At 34.6% G+C, this 25,813-nt stretch overlaps 1 protein-coding gene across 2 annotated transcripts in view; it reads left to right on the top strand.

Moving 5' to 3' along the window:
• Positions 1-25,813, top strand: part of LOC150110124 (constitutive coactivator of PPAR-gamma-like protein 1 homolog) — a 299,942-nt gene that overhangs the window by 22,865 nt on the left and 251,264 nt on the right. For both annotated transcript variants that reach the window (XM_090397994.1, XM_090397986.1), the window contains exon 2: positions 11,245-11,409. In XM_090397994.1, coding sequence (XP_090254120.1) covers positions 11,245-11,409 — 165 coding nt within the window. The remainder of the gene's footprint in view (positions 1-11,244; positions 11,410-25,813) is intronic.

The raw sequence follows: 25,813 nt of genomic DNA, 5'->3' as shown, positions 1-25,813 counted from the left end.
AGTTCAACTTCTATACTCCTTGGCTGCAACTCATCAGCTATCATCAATAAATATGGTTATTTTAGTTATTTGGTTGGAGCAGGAGAGTAGACATAGTAATCTATAGAAATGAAACAAACTCAGAGGCAAACTGGCATTGTTATAGTACCGTAAAATATGAAGAGCTGAGATTGTCTGGGAGAAGATCAGGCTGTAGAATGGGAAACATGGCAGGATTATGGCTGAAGTTGCCAAGAGGTAACAAACATCTACAGTGTATTTGGAAGAAGAGCTAGCTAAGAAAAGCCCAAGGTTTTCTTAATTAGCTCTATTGGCTGGCAAGTCTCCCATGAAGATAATCTCCCAGTTTGCATAATTAGATTCTCTTAATAAACTTTCAGAGATAAAGAATCAGAGAGGTCAGCATAGTCATCTTATTTACAAGAATGGTAAAGGTGAATTGAGGTAAGGCAGTCTTGAGCTAGAGCAGAATTGTATAGTGAAAATTCTAGGTTTATAGTATGCCCACGCTTTAAAGATCTCCACTTGAAAATTTTCCAAGATAGTCGATTCATGCTGAAGGGGAGAAAGAAATGAAGGACATACGAATTGGTCGCCAACACGTGAAATCACGTGCTTTATAGGTAAAATTTTCCAACTGTTATACAAGCAACATAGTTAACTATAATGATCATAAAACTGAAGTTAATTTTCCAATGTGTAATAATAAACAACTCATCCCGCAATACGGGTCGATTACCCTATTATCGGAATGGATTCTCCTTTTTGTGACATGCGCAGAAGTATCGAAGGATCTCTAATCTGCTGGCGAACTATAATAACATTGGTAAGGCATAGTAGATTGACAGAAGCATGAATATTTTGCCCTTCTTATGGATGCAGCTGAAATAAAGGACATGAATTTTAATTGGTTGGAAGATGCTATTTGGGATTCAGTATGGAATAAACAGATAGGGGTTGTGAACTTTATTAATGTTATATTGATGAAATTGATGAGCAAAATGCTTTTTATTGTATTAAATTTTTATTTTTTAAGGGTGTAAAAAAACTGCAAAAATTAACTTTTTTTTTGTTTTTTTTTTCCTTATAACCACAAGTTTCTGATGTCTATTTTTAGGCCTCTGTTATCCTTTTGACACTATTTAGAAGATCTAAGCCAGCCTTATAAAGTTCTTTGGCAGCTATATAGTGGCCATGATGAGTATATATATCAGGGGTGGGCAAGTTTTTCGGTAATAAGAGCCACATATAATACATTTTTGAATGTTCAAGAGCCACAGAAAATATTTCAGAAATATATCTCTCAGCAGTGCAGCAGGAGATAGGAATTTGTTCTATTGCCTGTTTAAGTTTTGAGTTCTCTGGAGCGAGAATTGCAATCACATCACTAATATTCTTTTTTACAAATTCTCCATGACTTTAAGGTACTTCGAGCAATATTCCAAGCTATAACAAAACTAGCTTCAGTAATCAAATCACTTTGTTTACAGAGGGAAAATAGGTTATTTTGTTGAGTGACTAAATTAGATTTCAAACGTTTTATCTTTTTTTTTCGCGGTTCTGATTCAGGAGGAAATTCAGATGCAAAATTTTTATGATTACATTCATGGTGACAGTTTACATTACTGGCTTTAACGTGGCTGATGGTTGATGGTTGTATGACAGATAAGACACAGAGCCCTTTCACCCTTAACAGTAAAAGCAAAATCGTCCTCCCATTGTTGGTTAAATGCACTCATTTCTTGTTTGTATTTCTGTTTTATACTCTTCTGTTGTTTGTTCAGTCATTTTAAACAAGGGTTTTATAACTTTCACTAAAATCAATCTTAATTATTTATTAATCAGAAAAGTACTTATCTACACTAAAATTCACTAGTTATGTTCCGCTACCACCACAAGCATGTAACTTGTGTGTAGTGCATGAAGAGTGATGATGCAGAGTCCAGGCAATGGACATAGTCACTTTTGGAACTAATTTTGGCAGAAGTGACACAGGCCATAAAATGTCAAAACACTTTTTACCAACCAAATATGATAATAAAAACCACGTTAACAACCCTTTTGGCTGGCACCATTTAAAAGCTAAATATGTAAAGTTTCAAAATATATGTTTTTTACTTATCTTTAAAGCATTTACGAAATAAAATATTCTAATATTGGTACACACCATACTACTATAGAATATTGACAATGAAAACCAATATTGTTCAGGAGCTGCACAGAGTAGCTTTGGGAGCCGCATGCGGCTCGTGAGCCACAGTTTGCCCACCCCTGATATATATCCACCTTTCTCTGATTTTCTATATTTTCTTGTTTTTATTTTGCTAACCCATCTACTGACATTGCTGATATAAAATATATGTACAGATAGACATAGTTGATGATTATTCATAAAAATGCATCATGGTATAAAAACACCACCGTAACAAATAACAATAATTAATTCACTGAATTTGCTAACATTTTGCTGGTTTTCTAATCAGCAACATCAGAGCATAAGTTTAATAAATCAATAAATTAATTGTTTTTTCTTTTAGTGTTTACACTGTGAAGCACTTATTATGATAACCACTAGCCTGTATATACGTACACAATTCTACATGGAGAAGCTGATGCATGTAAAGCACATTAGTTAGATAAATGGAGACTAAAATTCTCGCAACAACTCAATAGGCTTGCCTTCCTTAAAAAGATGCTGGGGCACTAGTAGTATTCCTAATTGTCTAAGATTAAACAAAAGTTTCATTTAGCAAAAGCCAAACATATCTACATGTAGGCAAGCTTATCTGAGAACAGATCAGGGCAGCTGTGTTGAGCTTGTCAAAATCAGTGTGTTACAGAGTGGAAGAACTATCTGGAATGCTAAATCCAGAATTGTAGTCGATCATAGATACCTATGATCTTCTACAAAAGTGGTGAAATTGCAGCTACTAAAGAATTTGAAAATAAGTTAAGAACCATTCACTTGAAAAAATATAAAGCTATCCAACAGTAAAACACATACCAGCCATAACTACAGTAAGAACACATAGTAGTGAATTTATCACCACAACTGCTTATAGAAGACATTGTTGCTGTTCTTAGTGTTTTGATTTTGTCATCGCTCCCAAACAAAGTGCCAGTTTTAGAAATGAAGACTGACATTGAATGTGGTATCTATGATCTGTCAAGAAATATTAGTCTTAAAAAAATATGTATTTGTTGTACAAGTTTTTAACAACAACAAAAAAAAAATTATTATGGGGGGGGGAGTTGCATCTTCCTCTCTGATGTGTATAATGCATTGAGGTCTCATCAGTGGGAGCTACACTAAGAAAGATACTAAATTTAAATAACTAATAATACTGAGTAGTGACCTTTCCATAATGCATAGCAATATACATGTTTGAAAGAAAGTGTACTTTGCATTACAGGATATTGAGACATTTCATGTGAAGTCAGCAGGTAGTTTAATCATGAGGATACTATTGCTGGAAGTTTATTTTCCACTTGGTTAGCTATAATAAATTTATTTTAATCCTTTACCCAAGTGTAGGCAAACAAAGTTTGCACCTGAAGTAGTTCAGGACTGAGGTAACTCGTAGCAAAGGTGGACCAAGCTCTCATCACTCCTTGTCTCAGTATCTCCCATAATGCAAAGCACATCTCCTTGTGGACATGTATAATGCTATGCATTAAGGGAAGGGCCACTACCAAGACCGGTTGCGACCTTTATTGATGTCTCATCAGTGGGAGGCAGACCCAGAAGTGGTAAGGAGATGTGTTTTGCATTATGGGAGATACTAAGACAAGGAGTGATGAAAGTTTGGTCCACCTTTGCTACAAGTTGCCTCGGTCCTGAACTACTTTAGGCGCAAACTTTGTTTGACTACACTTGGGTAAAGGATTAAACTAAATTTATTATAGTCTAATCAAGTGGAAAATAAACTTCCAACATCTTTCTCTAAATCCAGAGTAAATTAATAATAAGGTACACCTTTTGGCAACTCGTATAAGTAAATATAACCTCTCCATTGCTTCTGCCTTTGTATCACCACTTCTGAGTTTGCCTCCCACTGATGAGACCTCAATAAAGGTCGAAACCAGTCTGGGTAGTGGCCCTTCCCTTAATGCATGTCCACAAGGAGATGTGCTTTGCATTATGGGAGATACTGAGACAAGGAGAAGGAGTGATGAAAGCTTGGTCCACCTTTGCTACAAGTTGCCTCGGTCCTGAACTACTTTAGGCGCAGACTTTGTTTGCCTACACTTGGCTAAAGGATTAAACTAAATTTATTATAGGGATACTTTTGCACAAACTTTATTTGCTTACACTTGGATAAAGTATTAAAACAAGAATATGATTTTCTCTAATATAATTAATATTTGGATCTTTCCTCCTGCCACACTGGCAAAAAGCACCTGTTTTGCTAACCTTTCCTATCCCATTCTGTTTAAGTGCCCATACCACCTTAAAGATGCCAGGAAATTATATTATACTCTTGGTTTAATCCTTTATCCAAGTGGAAGCAAAACAAAGTTTGTGCGTGAAGTTACTCACGCAACTGGGCAACTCATATATAGAGGCTAATGACTTTGCATCACTTGCCTAAGTATCCCATAATGCAAAGCACACATCCTTGTGGACATGTATAATACTATGCAATATGAGTACCAAGTCATATTTCCATGTACAAGCAGCCAAAAGGTGTCGCACCTTATTACTAAAATACTCTGGATTTTTCAACACCTCAGACTGCCAACTCATTCCTGAATTCTAAGAATGTCAGGTTCCTTCCTAATATCCTCATTTTTAATATGATTCTGCCATTGATGTCATCTGTTCACTCCCATAATTTTTCTCAGAACTCATATCTGTGATCTCTGGTCTTCTGGTTTCAGAGATTGTAATTTTAGTGCCTGTTTGAGTTATTAATTGAAGCCTGTCAAATTTGATGGCTCTGAGTTATGTTGACTATCTTAATTATGAGATAGTCAATGTAACTGAGCCATCATGTCAAAAAGGAGCAAGCTTATTCAATAATCTCTTGCTCTTTGAATATTCTATAGTTCATAGTCAATAAAATTGAAAGAAAAAACAATACTCAATGTTGATTTATCCATTTAGTTTTTAATTTGACAAAATTTGAACCAAGTTCACAAAGGGTCACTCTGATATCTTCATCTTAGATTGGCTGACCCATCTTTGCTTTAGAAAGTCCTTATAAGTCTCACAGTGTGACAAGATTCAAACCAAAATATTTTTCACTAATCATCCTTTCACTTCTACTGAAATACAAGAGATAACTGCACTAACTTAAGATTACTGACTTAAGTTTCATCACAGATATACCTGGTTCTGACTAGATATATCATCCTTCCTTTGGATATATCCAAACCTCTTAACATTGGTAAAATCAGGATATCTAAATTGTCCCGTTAGGCTCAACATTGCTATTTCACTAAGATTCTTTAAATGTCAGAAATAGACATGCTCAAACTGCCTCTCATTTTATTGACTATGGTTCTTCTATCTGTATTTGATATGGTAATAAAGAGTGTGATGATAAATCAATCTACAAAGAAACCTAAATGCGTCAACTGTGTGGAAGACCATCTAGCCTTATTCTTATGCATGCCTAAGGAGGATGAAAAATACAAAAGATAAAAACAGAAAATATCTCTTATCAGGATTCCAAGAAGGTGGCAGTTATTTAAATATAAGGAGCAACCAAATGTGTGTATTCCACCATCCAATAATTTCAGTATATATGATCATGAGTGCTTCTCTGTGGCAAGCATCATTTGCCTGACATATTAGTCTCACTCCTGAAACAGTACTCAAAATAATCCCACTCATTGTGAGAACTAGTTGTCAAGAAAATTGTGGCAAGGACATCACTGAAAGAAAATCCACCATAGACAGCCCCACAGAGAAAATGATACTTCTGTATCTGAATGTAAACTAAACACATTAATGATCCTGAACACATCAGATGATATATTAAATATTTTTTCAGAGGAAGAGATGGATGCTTGGCTGTCCATACTTTCCAAAATCATTTGACAAATGTAAGCCCTCAGTCTCTCGGAAATCAGACAGGTCTACAAAGCCAAAAGAATAGAAAATTCCTACATTCAAACTGTTGTGAATTTTTCAAAATATCAGTGATATCAAGGTTTGTCTGCAGAAACATAAGTTTGTGTCTTCAGGAGACATGTTTGAAACCCAGTGAAGATCCCACTTTAAAGCATTTCACTATTATTCGTAAGCACAAAACTAGAAATTATCCTAGTAAGCAACCACAATCCTTTATAGAACATAGTTTAATACTGCACTGGAAGTAGTAGCCATCTGTCTCTCAGTGGGATTTCTTATTACGAAATACAGTATGTTCCATTTATTTAGCATATGGCAATCTACATGCAGTTATAAAGGTACATAAGTCAAAATAAATATGTAAAAAGTAAGTGACAAACAATTAGAATAAAACAAAGACACTTATACTTTCAACAAACAAAACAGTTATAAGTTAAGATCAGGTTGTCTGATCCAGTCTATAACAGGCGTTGTTGCCTCCAGGAAGTCGTTTCTTTGACCTGTGTATGCACGAAGACTACACTCAGTAGAAATGTGGTGGATTGATTGATTCAGGTGCCCGCAGTCACATTCCAGTGAGGGAATTTTTCCCCACTTGTACAGAGAGTTTGCACATCTTCCATGTCTGGTGCGAATCCTGTTCAGTATTATCCATGTCTCAGCTCAGTTCCATACCTGGGATGTTGAAACTATGCCAAGTTTGGAGTTGGGCATTGGTATTTATGCTGAGTTAACACAAATCAACTTTGATAATCTGATATTGAAACTGCCTCAGTAGCTTCAATATCAGTCACTCATACATATGGGTGACTTGTATGAGCACAGTGTTCTGTGTGTGGGTGGGTGGGTGCTGACATGAATCCAGCCTCTATATTGAAGCTGGATTGTTGAGCATATGCTTGACAGTTCTTAATACTGGACACAATACATTCTTTTATATGCCTACCCATTTTTATTCGGCAGTAGATCTTAATCTACTCCCCTGTCATTATTCCACTGCTCATGTGAGATGTAGGAAAATATTTATAAAAGTGATCATTTCCCTGTGTTTTGCACTGTATCCTTACAAGAACCGTGCTCTCTTACACAGATTTCCACACAGAAAATTGACCAGGACATTGTCTTATCTTAAAAAATTTAATGCTGAGATAGTCAGCTGAACACTTGTTAATGAAGCAGTATTTATTCTTCAGGCAAAAACTACAATTCCAAAACCATCATCTGGATTTCCACAGTATCCAAAGCGGACCCCTGAATGCACAGCAGCCAAAAACATCAAGACAGAGCATGGAATATACTTCATAGATACCTAACTACATCAAATTTCATAACTTTTAAATGTGCTCAGGCCAGTACTCTTGGATCCAATTATATCATCTGTCAGTCCGACAACCAGTACAAAAATTGCATGAGACAAAATCTGGAAAATGAACATTAGATATAGAACACACTATTTATCTGCCATGGAACATAATGGAATGTATTCATTGTAGAATTTATGGAGGCCAAATACTTGTTGAAGTAATTACTTTACTTACAATTAAGCAAATAACACTTGATGTTTTGACATCTATAGATAGGCATGCCTTGTTATCAGAACTCTGGCATGTTGGTTATAAGGAATGTGGATAGGAGGAAAAGAGGAGATATGATAGAGACCTTCAAGTTAGTTAAGGGATTCTGTCAGATTAATACAGAAGGAATTATAAAAAGTGTGGATGTTAAGATGGGAAGATTAGAGAAAGATGTTGGAATTTTTTTTCACTTGGTTAGACTATAAATTATATATTTAGGAAGGTTATACTAAGGAAAGTGATGAGAACTTAGTCCACCTTTGCCACGAGTTACCCCAGTCCTGAAGATACTTCAGCCCTCAAACTTTGTTTGCTTATACTTGAATCAAAGATTAAACTAAATATATCATATATAGTCTAACCAAGTGAAAAAAAACTTCCAACATATAAGAGTATATTCCTGAAACAAAAAACATGAGTTTTCAGTTTTCTTTGACATGAAAAAAAGCTCATGACACAGCCCAGAGATATGGCATGTTAAAATACCTGTATAATTAAGGTCTCAATGGAATTTTCCTTTTTTTATTAAAAAAGTTTTTGCTAGCTCAGTCTTGAAAGACTGAACTGGAAGCACATCTTTACACAAGAAAAGAGTGTTTTCTAAGTGTAACGTTGTTTGCCATTCCCGGTCCTGAAGATACTTCAGCCCTCAGACTTTGTTTGCTTATACTTGAATAAAAGATTAAACTAAATATATAATTTATAGTCTAACCAAGTGAAAAAAACTTCCAACATATAAGAGTATATTCCTGAAACAAAAAACATGAGTTTTCAGTTTTCTTTGACTTGAAAAAAAGCTCATGACACAGCCTGGAGATATGGCATGTTAAAATACCTGTATAATTAAGGTCTCAACGGAATTTTCCTGTTTTTATTAAAAAAGTTTTTGCTAGCTCAGTCTTGAAAGACTGAACTGGAAGCACATCTTTACACAAGAAAAGAGTGTTTTCTAAGTGTAACATTGTTTGCCATCAAACTCAATCACTAAACAAGTTCCTCATACAGTAGGTAATGTTCTATATGTTGATGACTTCACAATTTACTGTCATTCTTATTGCATGAGGGTTATTGAAAGGCAACTTCAACAAGCAGTCAATCATATCTGCTCATGGACTCTTTGTTATGGGTTCAGGTTTTCAGTAGGAAAAAAAAAAGTGTCTCTGTATGCTTCTGCCGAAAATGCACTCTTCGTCCCAGAGTTAAGGATGGGATAAACTATTATCCCAGTAGTAACAGAAACTAAATTGTTAGATTTATTTATGGCAGAAAACTTACATACACATTCATCAGGGTATACAAATAGTACTAGTGCATTTTACACTTCATCCACTTAAAAGCCTTTGTCCATGCAAATGAACATGCTGTGTCACTTTGGCAGACTTAACTAAGCTCTAAAAAGTCACTTCTTAAACATCCTGCATGGGCTAGTGTTTTTATTTTATTTTTTCTGTTTTGCAAAATTCAATATACAAAAATGGACTGTTTGGTGTGCAAGTGAAAAAAATTATACAAGTTTTTGGCATGAATTTTAACATTACCTGCACTAAACATAATGGTATTTCTCCATTGGTTTTTAGTCCATCATGCAGCCTTGCGCTGTGCCTGCTAAGAAAGTAGAATGCTCCATCATCATTTTACCTACAACTGTTTTAATGCATACTGAGCAGAGCACTCTGCTTTCTTACCCATCTATTCTAATGGCTGGAGATAGAAACCTCTTGGTTGTGCTGCTGTTTTTCCCGACTACGTTGTATCCAGTCAGATTCCACTTGTACATCTAAAAGAAAACTGCTATCAAAAGCTTATAATTTATACAGCCTCATTGAGTTCTTTACAGGCACTCTCTCCGCCTGTACAATCAACATCTAGTGCTTTGATGTTTGGTTGTGCTGGATTCTCGGACACATTGGAATTAAGGGAAATGAGATTGCGGCTGCTAGGTTAGCTTATACTTTTTCCACATACTGTTTATCAACCCTATATACAGATTTGTTGTCGTCTGGTAGTGTTTTGTAAAAAGAGGGTTGCAGCAGATGAGTCGCTCTTCTCCATTTTATTTGGTCTGTTGCCTCCATCATTCTTAAACTAGTCCATTCCAAGATGTCATTAAACCACTCTTTGGTTGGCCTTCCACATCTTCTCTTCCCTTCAACTTTCCCTTGTAATATAGTTCTTGTCAAATGTCCTGCAAATCTGGTCTTTCTTTGCGTAATGTTTTTAAGCAGTGTTCTTTCCATCCCAACTCTTCTTAAAACTTCTTGATTTGATATTCTCTCTGTATAGCTAATCTTTTCCATCCGTCTATAACACCACATTTCCAATGCATTAATTATTTCCATATCTCTCTCTGAGTGCCCATGACTCACTTCCATAACTTGCAATACTCCAGACTGTTGCTTTAACTATTCCAATTCTCACACCTATTTTAATATTCTTATTGTATACAGATTACAGACATTTAATAAGATCAGATCTAATTAATTAATGACAGTCATCATGGTAGGAAGCACTGACAGTAAATACCATGAGATTAAGCCTGAAATTAAACATTTTCAGCATAGAAACAGAAGAGAGGAAGTTGTTCTTGCTAGGCTCTAGATAGGTCATAGTCATCTTAAACATTCTTTTCTGTTGAGGGTTGGTGACTTTATCTGTAAACATTGTAACACTCATTTTGCCAGATACCATGCTCTGGTGAACTATTGACTATTTGGGATTAATTATAGCTGAAGCAATAAAGTTGTGAGGCTAGTGTATTATATCTGTTAATTATGTATGTTCTGCTGGCTGGTTTTTCTGTTTTTTGTGGGATGAAAAACCATGCTACCCCTGCTTGAGACTAGTTAACTTGCCTTCAGTTGAAAACCACTTATAAAAGGTCTTTGCATCCTAGGCAGAATTCAAACCCAGCTCTTTCTAACCAAAGGTATAGTCAACACTGACTGATATTTTGTTGGAATGCAGTTATTACCAATCCTTTCGAGTTATATACACTTACCAGATCTTGTCAGATTCAGACAAATTGCATGAAGTTTTTTTTTTTACAAATAATTTATATACAAACTCATTTGATCATAAATACTATTTGTGTCTGTACAGTTTCAAATTATTTTATTTTTTACACATAGCATTATTTACTAATTTAGTTATTTTTCATTGCATTGCTGTGGAATGGCATAATATAAGCTTTGCAGCTCTTGTGCCAGTAATCCATGAACAAAATCCCTTTTCCTTTTACACATACATACACAAACTTTTCAGCTTTTTTTTTTTTTTTTTTTTTTTTCTCAGTAGTAATTTCTGCTGTTCCTTAATATTCAGAAACAGGAATTGTTCATTGAGAGAAAGAGAGTTTTCTGTACAAATACATAAATTCCATATATTTCTATTCTCTGAGATATCTGTGCATGTATTATATGTATATTTTAATTTTGGAGGAGAATGTTGAGTCTGCTTTTCATCACTGAAGCTTTAGAGATTTAGTGAAGTTTTACATGATATTGATTAACATTTCTTTAAATATTATGTTAATACAACTATATATGAGTATATATTTGCAGTTATTTATTTATATTTTTCATTTTCATAAAGGGTTCTTTAGAAACAAAAGAGTTTATTTTGGATGAAGTTGCCAAAAGCTTAAATTTACATCCTAATCGTTTTTGTGTATTTGCTGCACTTTTGGGAAACTATCTTTTAACTGAAGATGATTTGGTTACTTTTCATGAAGTTTTATGCCCAGACCCTAAGAGCAGGGTAAGTGAGCTTGATTATATATGCAAAATTTGCTTGAAATAGTATAGCATTGACTTAGTTTCAGAGCTACAGAATAGGGTTTTCATATTTCTTTTTCCTGTTGATTACAGTATAATGTGTTTGCCATATTCATTATTTTTATTAGTGGGAGTTGACAATCTTAAAAAAAAAATTGATGTTACATGCCAGATAAATATATAATATACAAATATGAAATTTAAAAAATATCAGTGTACTTAAAGTAATTGAGAATATATTTGAATATACTCTTGTGTATAGTAGCAGTCTTTAGCATTTAAATGGAATTTTTTTTTTTTCCTCACTTTTTACCAAAAATTCAGCAGAGCCCCTGAAGCATGTTTGGTTTCAACAATTAGGTTACTTTTGGTTGACATGACCTGATTCAAATCGTGTCTAAGATCAGAAGACCTTTATTCCAGCATTTTAATTGAATAAGTTAACCAGTCTTATAGAGGTGGCAGGTTTTTTTTCTTCTGGAAACTCAAGTTTTTCTTCTTGCAAAACAGCAAACTGGCCAGAAGAACATGCAATTGACAGCCATAATACACTGTAGATGGGATTATTAACTGTCCTATCAGAGCATTAATTAAGTTGCAAAGAAGTCAAGTTATTGCCATGATAGGCCATTCTCCGGGGGGAAAAGGGAAGAAAATGCAGCATAATTACATTAATGCACTTCACTGTGAAATTAGACTCAATTTCATGTGTTGTTATAACCTGTATTAATGTGATATATAGACTGATGCATGTTTTTTTTAATCTTGATCATATTTCTTTTAAGTGATGCTCTCACACATAAGGTTGCAAAAGAGCATCAGTGGCAAGTGTATATATAAATGCTTAACTAAATGATGAATGAATGTGCAGAACTTTGGATGAATATATTGTTGTGCAAAATGTTTTAATTTTTAAATCAGAAAAAGTAATAAATCAGGCATACCTGGATAATATGAAGATCAGAACGATGGCGATATGTAAAGCAAATTTTAAGCAGTGGTGAGCTATGGAAATTTTAACAATGGGGCTCGCATCATTGAGAAAAAAAAAATGTATTTCACACCAAAAATTTTATTAATACAGCTTGCATACAAATTCCAATCAAAAAGGGCAGTCAACCTCTAATCATTTTTAAACAAATATTTCATGATCTAAACATGAAATATTTGCACACAATCAACCGTGTTAATTTATCTTACATAAGAAAAACATTTTTTAACTATCAAAATATAATAAGAATGAAATCTTTTATAAAACATCTGATTGGCTACTGGATTTACCATAATAGGCTACAAGTTTTACCATACAATTGGCTACCAGAAGGGTAAAGATAGCGCATGCGCTTATTTTATTTTCAAACTAGAGCGCATTTGTTATAGAGGAGTTGAAAGAATAATTCCAAATAATCTATACACTGCCGAATAGACTAATTTTTGTTTAGGTTACTGTGTGAGTTTGTTGCTTCATATGTTTCAAAAAAAAATTTTTTTTGAAAAAATAAAAAAGTGAACAAGAAGAATAAGGGGCTCACAAATTTAAGAAAAATTAACAAAGGGCTCACGCGAGCCCCTTATAGCTCATCACTGATTTTAATTTGGCCAAAACATAATGTTAGATCTTAAAACAATGTGGAAGGTTGAAAACTAAATAAATGAGTAAAGATATATCAAAAAGTAAGAATAAAACCATAAATAAAACAATTTGGAAATCTATGAATTTAAAGATTATGAAATTTAAAATATTATGAGCTAAAAACCAAAATGACTAGTAAAGTATCCAACAGTATAAATAACAGTGTGCTGCCTGTTTCAGTAGATTGTCATCAGGTAAATGATATAGTAATAGTTTTCTACATGTTAGAATTCATTCCTGTGGCTGAAACCCTTCGAGAGAACTGAATTCTCACATGATATTTAATTTGCATATTGTGATGAGCAACCAGTCATGTCGTGTAACGTGTTAAATAGTGCTACCTGTTATGAAGAGTGTATTCCAAAATTCTAATCAATCACATGATTCAGAGGATTTTGAGGATGTAAAAGAAGCACTAAATCTTTAGAGAAGCAAGCAAAGGGAAACATTGGAGAAATATAGAAAAGTGAAACAGGGAACGTAAGAAAAGATACAGACAAACAAGCTGATACGTCCATCTCTTTTCTCACATTCACCTTTTCTTTTCACTGCCTTGCAGCAACAGTGCTATACATGTAGCTGGTAAGGTTTATAAGCGTTATGTCAGAGTTTTGAAGTCAAAGTTTTTGAGCTTGATGGAAGACAAACTAAAATGCCAGCTGAAGGCATTGTAAGCCATGCTTTTTTTTGTGATGACATGCAATGGTGTGGGATACCGGCGCCTTTATTAAAAGTACTCATGACGTATGGATGTGGTACCATTTTTATTCAACTTTTCCTGTTAGAAAACAATGCATACTGGCACCTGTTGTTTTCCAAAAAAAAAAGTGCTGCAGTAAGTAAGAAGTTATGAGATCACTGTACTTGTTAAAAGGAAGTTCTGTCAGAAATCTAGTTGATGGGAATGGCTCCTGTTTAAAGAATTGCATCAATGAATTGACAGTACTATCTACTTACATTTGTTTGGAAAAAGCTCATAGAAGAGTATGTCTTAAAGAGAGAATCATCCAAAATGAATGCTGTAATCTCTAGTGCTTCATTCCAATACTTACTTTGAGAGAGAGAGAGAGCGAGAGAGATAAAATAAGGTAGCAGGCGCAATTATACAAGACTTGAGCAAATCATAAATAGAAGGGAATAGTCTAAGCTAATTAATGTATGAGATATTTGAAAATCCCCAAAGAAGAAAACTCTGAGTTAAAAACTCACATCACTTGGGATATTAGATATTCTCAAACCATGTAGTGTATGTTGTTCCAAATAATTCTTTTACAGAAGGCCAGAAGAAATGCTGTCCTGTTAAGAATGCCCGAGAACTAATTCTTAGTACTGCTGAAAAATAGGTAACCTGCTTAATGCTACACTGTGACTTAACTGTTTATCTTAATTTTATTACTAGAGGGATAGGGCAGGTTCGAGGTTTAGAGGTGTAGGAGGAGGGCATGTTCCAAATACTGAGTACTCTGGATCTCAGTAAAGCTGTGGGACTGGATAACTTTCACCACGAGTTTCGAGAAAATGTGCTAAGGAACTGACAGCTCCTTTGACCTAGCTTTTCAATGAAAATCTGGCTATGGGAAAGTTGCCTGGGGAATAGAAGGAAGGTAAGATTAGTGCCATTGCATAAGGGCAGTAGCAGACTGGAAGTGTCTAATTATAGGCCAGTTTGTGTGTCATCAGTAGTTGTTAAGATCTTGGAGAAATTAGTTAGGGACCATATACAACATGGGGCAGATGAGTGTAATGTTATCTGTGAGAGTCAACATGGATTTGTGAGGGGGCACTCTTGTTTTAGTAATATGCTAGCCTTTTATAATAAAGTTACAAGATCAGTAGATGAGGGAAAGGCATATACTGCCATTTTTCTTGCTTTTAGTGAAGGCATTTGACAGGGTGCCACATGATAAGCTGATATTTAAGTTGCAGCACATGGGTTTGGATGTCAGGTTGGTCAACTGGATACAGAATTGGCTGTCTGATAGGTATTCAGAGAGTTATGTATGGTGGGGCAGTTTCAAGGAGGCAGAGGGTTACAAGTGGGGTCCTGCAGGGCTCAGTACTGGGACCTATATTGTTTAACCTGTATATCAATGACATTGTCAGTGGATTGCAGGGGTGGGGGGATATTCAGTTGTTTGCAGATGATATGAAGCTAGGAAGGGTTATTAGTAATAGTGCAGATGTGGTAGTCCTGCAAGAGGATTTGAATAAGCTAGACAGATGGGCAAATGAATTGGGGTGTCAGTTTAATGCAGCAAAATGTAAGGTCTTGAGGTTTGGGACACATCGATAGGATGCTGCATACTCTATTGGAGGATCTATATGAGGAAGCAGGGGAGACAAGAGATCTGGGGTTGATGATTGATAGAAACTTGAAATTCAAGGGACATATTGCAAAAGTGGTGAAGGTAACACAGAGGATTGCTGCAATAATGAGAAGGACGCTGACCTGCAGAGATAAGAGTTATCATTCCTCTGTATAAGACCCTTATCAGACCACACTTAGACTATTGTTCTCAGGTTTGGTCCCCAGGATTTGAAGGGGATAAATTAACTGTGGAAAGGGTACAAAGACTAATAACAAAGACAGTTTCAGGACTGTACAATGTTAGTTATGAGGATCGGCTGAGGGAATGTGGACTGCAGAGTTTGCTGGATAGAAGGAGAGGTGATATGATTGAGACTTTTAAACTGTTGAGAGGTGATTACAGGGTTGACACTGGGGAGTTCTTTCGCTTGGTTGAACAGTGGGAAGGAGTGATGACAAGAGGCCATCCGTGGAAGTTACGAAAGGAAACTGTGAGCAAGAGCGTGAGGAGTGGTTTCTTTGCATGGAGGGTGGTTGAACCGTGAATGCATTGCCTGATAGAGTGGTGAGAGCGAGAATGTTTCAAAAGTAAGGGAGGTTATCTTATTTAATTCTCAAGAGATTGAGATGAAATGATGAAATAGGGTCTTTTCATGTTTATCATGTATTGGTTAGTTCTTTGGTGCTGAGGTTCAAAGTCAGATAACTGGGAGGAGACATCCATGTAGTCTTTTAAGGAATGTGGAGAACAGACCAGGGCTTCTGATCTAATGTCTAATCCTTACAATCCTGTGGTGCATCCTATTAGGTATCTATCTGGATACTGAATGATGAGGATAGGCTGCAATTTGAAATTTAGCTGACCAAATTGTATTCTTATTGGCTTAAACCATAATGTAAAAATGATGGAACAGCATAACAGAATTTCATTCCAGCTGGGACATCGCCCAGTTAAACAAGGCCTCATGTTGTTTTTGTCAGGGAACCAAGGCAAACAGCAAAAAAGTCAGCTACTGGAACAAATTTGAAAACATATCCCAACTCAACATAAGCAGAGTTCAAGATTAGTACTACCAACATATGAAGCATCAATGGAAAAGAAATAGAACTAGCAGAAGAATTGAATAAGTACCAGAATGGGAACTGGACATTGAGACTTATTTGTGCCTGTGGTTCTACTGAGAATGAAGTAGAGGAATTTTTTGTGGCACTAGAAGGCATCTGATGCAATGAAAAAGGAATAGTTTGTCCTTGTTGGAGATCTGAATAGCAAAGTATAAAATGATTACCAGACATATAGAAATGTGAAAATTTGGAGAAAAGCACAAAGCTAATAGCAATGGTAAATACCTCTGGATTTATGTTCAGGATAGGCTAGTTATTACTGACACCATGTTAACATACAAATGTGCATACCTGCACATGGAAAGGAGATGCAAGAAATAAAAGTCTCATTGACCATGTTATTGACACAAGAGTGTACAGAGGAAATTGGAAGTGATCATTTAGTTTTGAGCAGGATAAAATTGAGTATCATATTGAAAAGAAGAGTGTGTAAGAAATTTTTAAAATGAATCAAAGTTGAGTAGCTTGCAGAAGTGAACTATAAACTTAAATATGGCATAAGCTTAAATATATAACATCGGCTTGTGCTCTTATAGAATAGAGAAAAATGTAAAATTGAAGCACTGTGTTTAACTAGCTAAACAAAAGTCATGGGAAGACTTTAGTAGGAACAATGAAAATAAAATGTTAGGTGGCCAAATTGGAGGCTGTTGAAAAAGCTTAGAAATGCAGAAAAGAGTACTATAAAAAGAATCAGATAATAATAGTGGCATGAAAACTGAAGATAAAGATATTCTAGTGTATGGAGTAATTACTTGGAAATGTTGCTAAATGAAAGAAGCAGTAACAGCACAGTGGTAGAAAACACTCAACAGAAATGCAATCAGGAATACATTAAAAAAAAAAAAAAAAAAAAAAACTGAAATGCTGAAAGGCAGCTGAATCAGGTGATAATTGACTAGAAAATGCTGAAATATAGAGACATAAAAGTTCTGCATTGCTCCAGTGCATAGTTCAGAGGGTCAAATTCCAGGAGTAGAGCTCATAGTGTGAGAAGTGTTCCTGGTAAGATGTATGCAAGTATAGTTGAGAAAGGCTAAGAAAAATTGGAGAAGAACAAGCTAGGTTCAGGATAATAGAGATTGTCGGGGTCAGATTTTTCACTTTCAGACAAAGTAGTTGAGAAATCATCGGAACATAGCAAGGATCTGTATTCAAGTTTTATAGATCCGAAAAAAGCATTAGACAAGGTGCCAAGAGAAAAGCTGTTCGAAACGCTAAAGTTTAATGGCGTAAATGGGACATTATACTGAGAAATACATAGTCTGTATTTGAGTTGTAAGTCAGCAGTTAGAATTGAAGATGGTACACAAAGATGGTTTGTTGGTAAATCAGATGTGATACAAGGGTGTACATTATCCCCGTTGTTATTCATCATCTATATGGATCACATTATGAAGGAATGTTGTATTAAACCTGGTATCAAAATTAGAGATGTTATCTCATCTCTTTACTTTATGCATATGACGTTATATCCATTACAGGTCTACAGGATTCCCCGACTAAACTGAATAACTGCTTTAATAAGTTTAGTATGAAAATTAGCAATAAAAAGATTTGTTATTGTGAAATATATGAAAATAGGCAGAAACATGGAAAATATCAACTGCATCACATAATAAATAACTTACAACAGATTTTAATTCATGTATATATTTTATTGGTATTCAAATTTTCACCCCAGTATCGAGGGCATTTTCAGTATGAATTTCGAATTAAACAACAAGAACAGAAACCGGTACAAATGTGCAAACTGCATATACATAATGTAGAGTGTCATGGTCTAATTATATTAGGGTTCTAGTAAAAAATAACTTGAACAAGATTTAATAATAATAATAAAAAAAATGTTAATTTTTAATTTGTGAACTATTTCCCGATAAAGGGATAATTTTAAGTATATAATTTCTATTTAGATATGGTCAATGTAGCAAGGTCTTGCAACCCTCTTTGTGTAAACATTCCAAGAGATTATTATTTTTATGGAGAACCTTAATTTTCTTCCAAAAAACTCAATGTCTGTTGGTAATAGACGTTGAAACAATACAGATCTACAGATCTGTATTGTTTGTCACATCTGTAGATCTGGATGGCTGCAGATCTACCTTTTGGCCAAAATGTGATTATCCATACTGGCAAGGAATTTGATATACTTCAGGATTGGCTAAAAGCAGAAATTTATTTTCTAGAAGGATATCTAGAAAAGAGTATATCTTGTTTATAGGACATTTCTAGGAAGGACATTTGAAGGACAGTTCTAGGCCAACAGATCTAATTAGGCTATAACTTCTAAGAAGCCTTTAACATAAGGAATGGTAACATGACAAACCACCTATGTATCACTACTACGACAAGAGGCAGATGACAAGAAAAACTATAATTGTTAATTATCTTGTTGATATACAATTTGGTAAATCATATACAACAAGGATTACATTCGGTTCCACCAATACAGCCACTCAGAATTTGCTGACCATGCTTGGGACACCCACCACAGGATATGCTGAAAGAAGGCCACTCCATTACATCACAGCAGATACAAGTATGAAAGACTATTCATTGAATCTGCCTCAGCTTTAAAAAACTTTCCAAACCTCAACAAATTTGGGTGCATGAGACTGCCCCAAATCTGGGAAACATACATTTTGAGAATGTCAGCCTGACTTATGTTGCCTTTATTCAGTCATGCATATATCATTGTTTTTTGTGATCCCTGATGATGGCAGTATGACATTGCCAAAATATAGCAAAGTATTAATTAAACACTTTTATAATTAATATTGTGGTATATGTTGTAATTTCTTGAAAAATTAAAAGCTATGTATAACCAACGTATAAGCCTATCTACAAGAATTATCATCTCTCATGTTCCTATATATTATCAACTGCATCCTGAATGGAGAGCCTATAGTACAAGTAAACCATTTCAGCTATCTGAATAATATGGTAAATATAAATTTGTCATATTTAAGGTGACAAATTAAATGTGGAATACACAACAGAATTACCAAAGCTGGTATGTTAAGACATCAGCCGAATAAATTTATATGAAATAAGAGCGAAATTAGTCAAAGCGAAGAAGTCCCTTCCACAAAAGAATGGACCGATCACTACACCCAGCTTCTAAACAGTAATAATCAGATTGAAATAAAACAAGTAATAAGTCAAGAAACAAATGAAGAACCAATACAGTTAAATGATCTAAAGAAAATATTGGAAAAACTAAAAAAATAAAAAAAAGCTACAGGAGAAGATGGAATAAATTCAGAACTTTACAAATACAGCTCTAAACCATTTCAATTACGATTAATTAAATTTCTAAACAGAATATGGTAAGGAGGAAACCCTCCTCCTTCCCATATTCTGTTTAGAAAAACATCCCACAAGAATGGAAGACAGAAATAGTCATAAACATATTCAAAAAAGGAAACAGAAAGGATTGCAGAAACTACAGAGGAATATCCTTATTAAATACATGGTATAAAATATATATAGCTATAATTAAAATTAAATTAACACCATAGACCGAGGAAATTATTGGAGAAGAACAATTCGACTTTAGGAAAGGAAGATCCTGCACAGATCTCACGTTTACACTCAAACAAATTATAGAAAAAATAACAGAATTTAACCTGCCATATATGGCCTTCCTAGATTATGAGAAAGCATATGATCAAATCAACAGAACAAAATTAATCAATATATGTATGAATTGAAAGCTCCACCTCAAACCACAAAAGCAATAGCAAATACAATGGAAGAAAGCTATAATAAAATTAAAATTAATAATGAAACAACAGAAAAAATTAAAACCAATGGAGGGCTCATTCAAGGAAGTGGATTATCACCAATACTCTTCAGTATATGGAAAAATTTTCAAGAGAGTGGAGGAAAAACAAAATCATAGGAAATAAAGAATTAACCAGCCTTTTGTATGCTGACTATAAAGTTATTTTTGCTGAAAATGAAGACCAATTACAGTTACAAAATAATAGAACAGTATGACATGAAAATCTCAATAAATAAAACAAAATCAGTAGCATTTCAAGATAAAGAAATTAAAAGATGCAAATTAGTCAGCCACAACAAAGTAATAAAACAAGTGAACAAATTTAAATATCTAGGAAATTACATAAGCCCCAATGGAGAAATCGACATTGCATATAAAAAAGCAAAAATTCCTAGCAATCATTGGAACTTTGAATAGACACTTCAGTAAACAGATGTCTAGAACAACCCAAATAACACTATATAAAATAGTAGCCAAACCAATTCTGAAATATGGCAGTGAAACATTGATTGGGGGAGAGCAAGATAAAAGACAAGTGGAAGCTGCAGAAATGAAGTTCCTAAAACCACTTGCAGGCTATAAAAGAATAGACAAGATAAGAATTGAAGAAATAAGAAAACAGTTATCCATAATTAGCATAATAGAAGACATCACAAAGTATAGAAAGAACTGGAAAAACCATTTAGAAAGAATGAATGAGGACAGATGGCCAAATATTGCTTGGAAATATAAACAAATAGGGCACTGACCAGGAGGAAGGCCCAGGAGTTGGGCAGAAGGTTTTCAAGGGTTAAATATTTTAAACCCTTGAAAATATTAAACAGGCAAACAGTTGCCTAATACGGGAAGCCAAGAAGAAGAAGATTAGTCAAAATACTAAACTAGCTGTGTACAAGACAGTGTTCAAACCAATTTCAACTTATGGATCTGAGAGCTGGGTTAGAAATACTGGAGAATATAGATATGAGAGTTGTGAGAAAGAATTGGGAAACGAACATATGGTAGTATCATATTTAAAATGATATTAGGAAAAAACTTGATGTTGTTAGCATTCTGGAATTTGTTAGCAGAGCTAATCTGAGGTGGTGGGATGCTTAAGGGTCAAAGCTGTATAACCCAGAGGAGACCTCCACATAGGTTTTAAAGGAATGCAGAGAACTGACCAGGGCTTCTGACCAAATGTCCAATCCTCACTTTCTCATGGTACACCTTGTTAGGTATCTACCTGGATACTGAATGAACGAAGATGGGCTGGCAATTAGAGATTTAGGCGACCAAATTTTATTCTTATTGACTTAAACAACAAATAAAATGATGGTACAACATGACAAAATTTCATGCTAGCTGGGGCGTGACCTGTTAAAAAGATCCTGTTGTTTCACCAGAGAATCAGGATGAACAGTGAAAAGTCAGCTACTGAAACACACCCCAACTCAACATCACCAGAGTTCAAGATTGATACTATCAACATAACAAGCTTGAATAGCAAAGAAATGGAGCTAGCTGAGGAATTGGATAAGTACCAGATCGATATTAATAGGGGGTGACTGAAACAAAAAAGACAAGAACTGGTGAGATCTTTCTAAGCAATAAATACAAAATGTTATGTTCAGACAATAACAATCAGGGAAACGAGGAAAAATAATCTTCCTCGTATTTTGTGTTGAATAATCAAGAATAATTTTCTTCAAGCAAGCAGTATCGAGTAGAGTGATGTAGCAAATATCAGAATGAGGAACTGAACAATGAGACTTATTAGTGCCTGTGGTTCCACAGAAGGTTCCTAAGGTAGAAATGGAGGAATTTTTTGAGGCTTTAGAAAAGCAACTGACACAATGAAAAAGGAAAAGTTGGTCCATGTTGGGGATCTAAATCGCAGAGTAGGAAATGATTGTCAGACGTACAGAAATATTTTGGGAAAATTTGGAGAAAAGAGCAAAGCAAATAATAATGGCAAATACCTGTTGTATTTTGCTCAGGACATGGACTAGTTATTACTGACACAATGTTCCAGCATAAAAATGTGTATAATTCACGTGGAGAGAAGACTCAAGGAAGAAGAAAAGTCTCATTGACTATATTATTGTTAATAATGATATTTTCTCATTGGTACAGGAAACTAGAGTGCACAAAGGAATTGAAAGTAATCACCATTTAGTCTTGAGCAGGATAAAATTTAATTTCATATTGAAAAGAACATGTAAGGAAGTTTTAAAGTGAATAAAAGTTGAGCAGCTCTCAGATGTGAACTGTAGATTAAAATACACAAACATTATTCAAGAAAAAATGAAAGAGTTTGAGAACAGGAACCAGACTTGGAGATTCAGTGCCAAGTGCTGAAGAAAACACTGATTGATTCAGACAGAGAGGCATGTGGTGAAGTAGTCTGCAAGGATAGAAAACCACAAATGGTTTTCTATCTCTAACTTCCTGTATCTATATTGGATACAGGAAGTTAGAGAGGCAATGAAGGAAAAGAAGAAAGCATATCAAAAGTCCTGGCAAATAGCAGCTTGTGCTCTTAGAGAATACAGAGACAAATGTAAGAAAGCTAAACACTTGTGTAAAACTAGCTAAAGAAAAGTCATAGGAAGACTTTCGTAAAAACATAGAAAATAAATATTAGGAAGGTGGGAAAATATTCTGGAGGTGTTAAAAATGCTCAGAAATGGAGGAATGAGTGCTGCAAAGGAATTAGAGATGATAAATGTAACATGAAAATGGGAGAAAAAAGATATCCTTGATGTATAGAGCAATTATTTCAAAAAATTGCTAAATGAAACAATCAGTGACAGCACAGCAGTAAAAATCACTCAACAGGTATGCAATTAGGAATACATATCTATACTTGAAATAGAAAAAGCCATCAAAATCCTGAAATGTTGAAAGGCAGCAGGAGTAGATGATATTCAACCAGAAATGCTCAAGTATGGTGGAATAAAAGTTTTACAGTGGCTGCACTGCATAGCTCAGAAAACCTGGACAGAGGGACGAATTCCTGATGATTGGAGTAGAGCTCTCATGGTACCCATATATAAAAAGGGAAATAAAACTGAATGTGAGAATTACAGAGGTATTTCCCTACTGAGTGTTTCTGGCAAGATTTATGCAAGTATACTTGAGAAAGGGTTGAGAAGAATTGTGGAAGAAAAGCTTGGTGAAGAACAAGCTGGATTCAGGCCAAATAGAGGCTGTCAGGATCAGATCTTCACTTTAGGACAAATAGCTGAGAAATCATGGGAATATAACAGAGATCTATATTTAAATTTTGTAGATCTGGAAAAGGCATATGACAAGATGCAAAGAGAAAAGCTATTCAAAATGCTACAGTTATATGGTATCAATGGGGCATTATATCAAACAATCTCTGTCTGTCTGTCAGGTGTCTTCTCCCTCCAGGAGATTGACTACCATGTGTCTCCACCATGTCCTATTCTGCGCCTCTCTGCTGCATTCCTCATATGAGAGATAGGTCCAGTCTTCTATATTTTTCATAAACAATACTTAGTCTTTATCTGAATTTTAAGTCAGCAGTTAGAATTGAAGGAAGTACAGGAAGATGGTTTAACGCTAAATCTGGTGTCTGACAAGAATGTACATTATCCCCCTCTGTAATTCATTATCTGTATGGATCACATTATGAATAAAAGTTGTATTGAACCTGATATCAAAATTGAAGATGTTAATTTCAGCTCTTTACTTTATGCAGATGATGTTATACTTTTAAATTAATCCAGTACAAGTTTGCAAGATTCCCTGACTAAATTGAATAATGTTGTAATAAATTGGTATGAAAATCAGCAATAACAAGACAAAGACGATACAAATAGGCAGAAACATTGAAAATATCAACTGCATCATGAATTGAGAACCTATAGAACAAGTAAAACATTTCAGCTACTTGGCACAATTCTTAGTGAAGATAGTAAATTATAAATGGAAATAGACAACAGAATCGACAAATGGTATGACAGAAAATCAACTTAATAAATTTATGTGGAATAAGAGAGAAATTAGTCATAACACTAAATTAGCTGTATACAATACAGTGTTTAAACCAATTTTAACTTATGGATCTCAGAGCTGGGTTAGAAATAAAACACTTAACTAGAGACTGGAGATATGATAGTCCTGAGAAAGATTAGGGGCATGAACAGGTGGCATCAATGGCAATATCATATTAAAAACGAGGATATTAGGAAAGAACTTGACATCATTAACATCCAGGAATGTGTTAGCAGAGCTAATCTCAAGTGGAATGGTCAATGTGTTCTCTGCCACGTTGTCTTCCTGTGGGTCTTAAAGACCCACAGGAAGACCAAGATAAAGATATAGGTGGTTTGATAATACAGTAAAAATTGCCTTAGAAGACAGAAATATAAGATCTGATAATGTTGGAGTTTTGGCAGATAACGGATTGATTTGGAGGAAAATTGCTGATAGGAAGTTAGTAATGATGTAAGTTCTTCATGTAGTACTATCATAATATCTTCTATACCCCTTGAGGGGTACATGTCAGAAATTTGATGATGATGATCTCAGGTGGTAGGGCCACTTAAATAGAATGGAAGAGGGAAAGTTACCTAAAACAGTGTTCTTTGTCAGGATGGCAAGAGAAATGCCCAGAGGAAGACTGAAATATAAGATCTGACAATATTGGAGTTCAGTAGGCCAATTTGGAGGGAAATTGCTATTAGGAAGTTAATAATGATGTAACTTTTTCATTTAGGACTATCATAATATCCTGTATAACCTCTGAAGTTACTTCAGAGTTACTTGTCAGCAATTTGATTATGATGTCTTGTTATCGTAGATTTTGAGCAGCATAATGGAAATCAATAATCAGTACCTTCTTGATACCTGATTATTTACATCCCACCACAAATAAAACAAAATACAAATAGAAGGATGTTGGCATTATCAAAAAAAATTCCAACACCACTGAAATATCATACATGCAATATATTTAAAACATGCCTCTTGAAATCATGAAAGTCATCATTATTGATTTCCAAGAAAACGAAAACTAGTTACACTACTCAGAATCTCTAGCAGTAAGAACCAACCAATGTATGATATACACTTAGAATGTTTAATCTCACCCTCTTGCTCTTGAACACCTAATTCCAACTAATTTATAGTTAACACAGAGCAATCTAATAACTAGTTTTTCTATCTTCACCCTAATCACAATCTACTTAAATGGCCAGCATGCTATTTATATTTCTAATTAGTCATTTGGTATTGTTTAGAGTTTACTACAGCTTTTTGGATTTTAACTCATATTATTTTAATCTTTAAATTCATTGCTTTCCAAATTTTGTTTTATCATCATCATCAAATTCTTGACATGTACCCTCAAGGGGTGTACAGGATATGATAGTACTACATGAAAAATTTACATCATTACTAACTTCCTATCTATAATTTTCCTCCAAATCAGTCTGTTACTTGTCAAGACTCCAGCATTATCAGATTTAATATTTGTATTGTCTAAGGCACTTTGTACCGTATCAATTCACCTATATCTT

Source organism: Typopeltis vanoorti, chromosome 1 (assembly GCF_054136105.1).
Source record: "Typopeltis vanoorti isolate ZY-2024b chromosome 1, IOZ_Tvanoo_1.0, whole genome shotgun sequence".
Taxonomy (NCBI): domain Eukaryota; kingdom Metazoa; phylum Arthropoda; class Arachnida; order Uropygi; family Thelyphonidae; genus Typopeltis; species Typopeltis vanoorti.
Note: the sequence above shows the minus strand (reverse complement) of the source record. Positions and strands in the feature narration are given on the sequence as shown.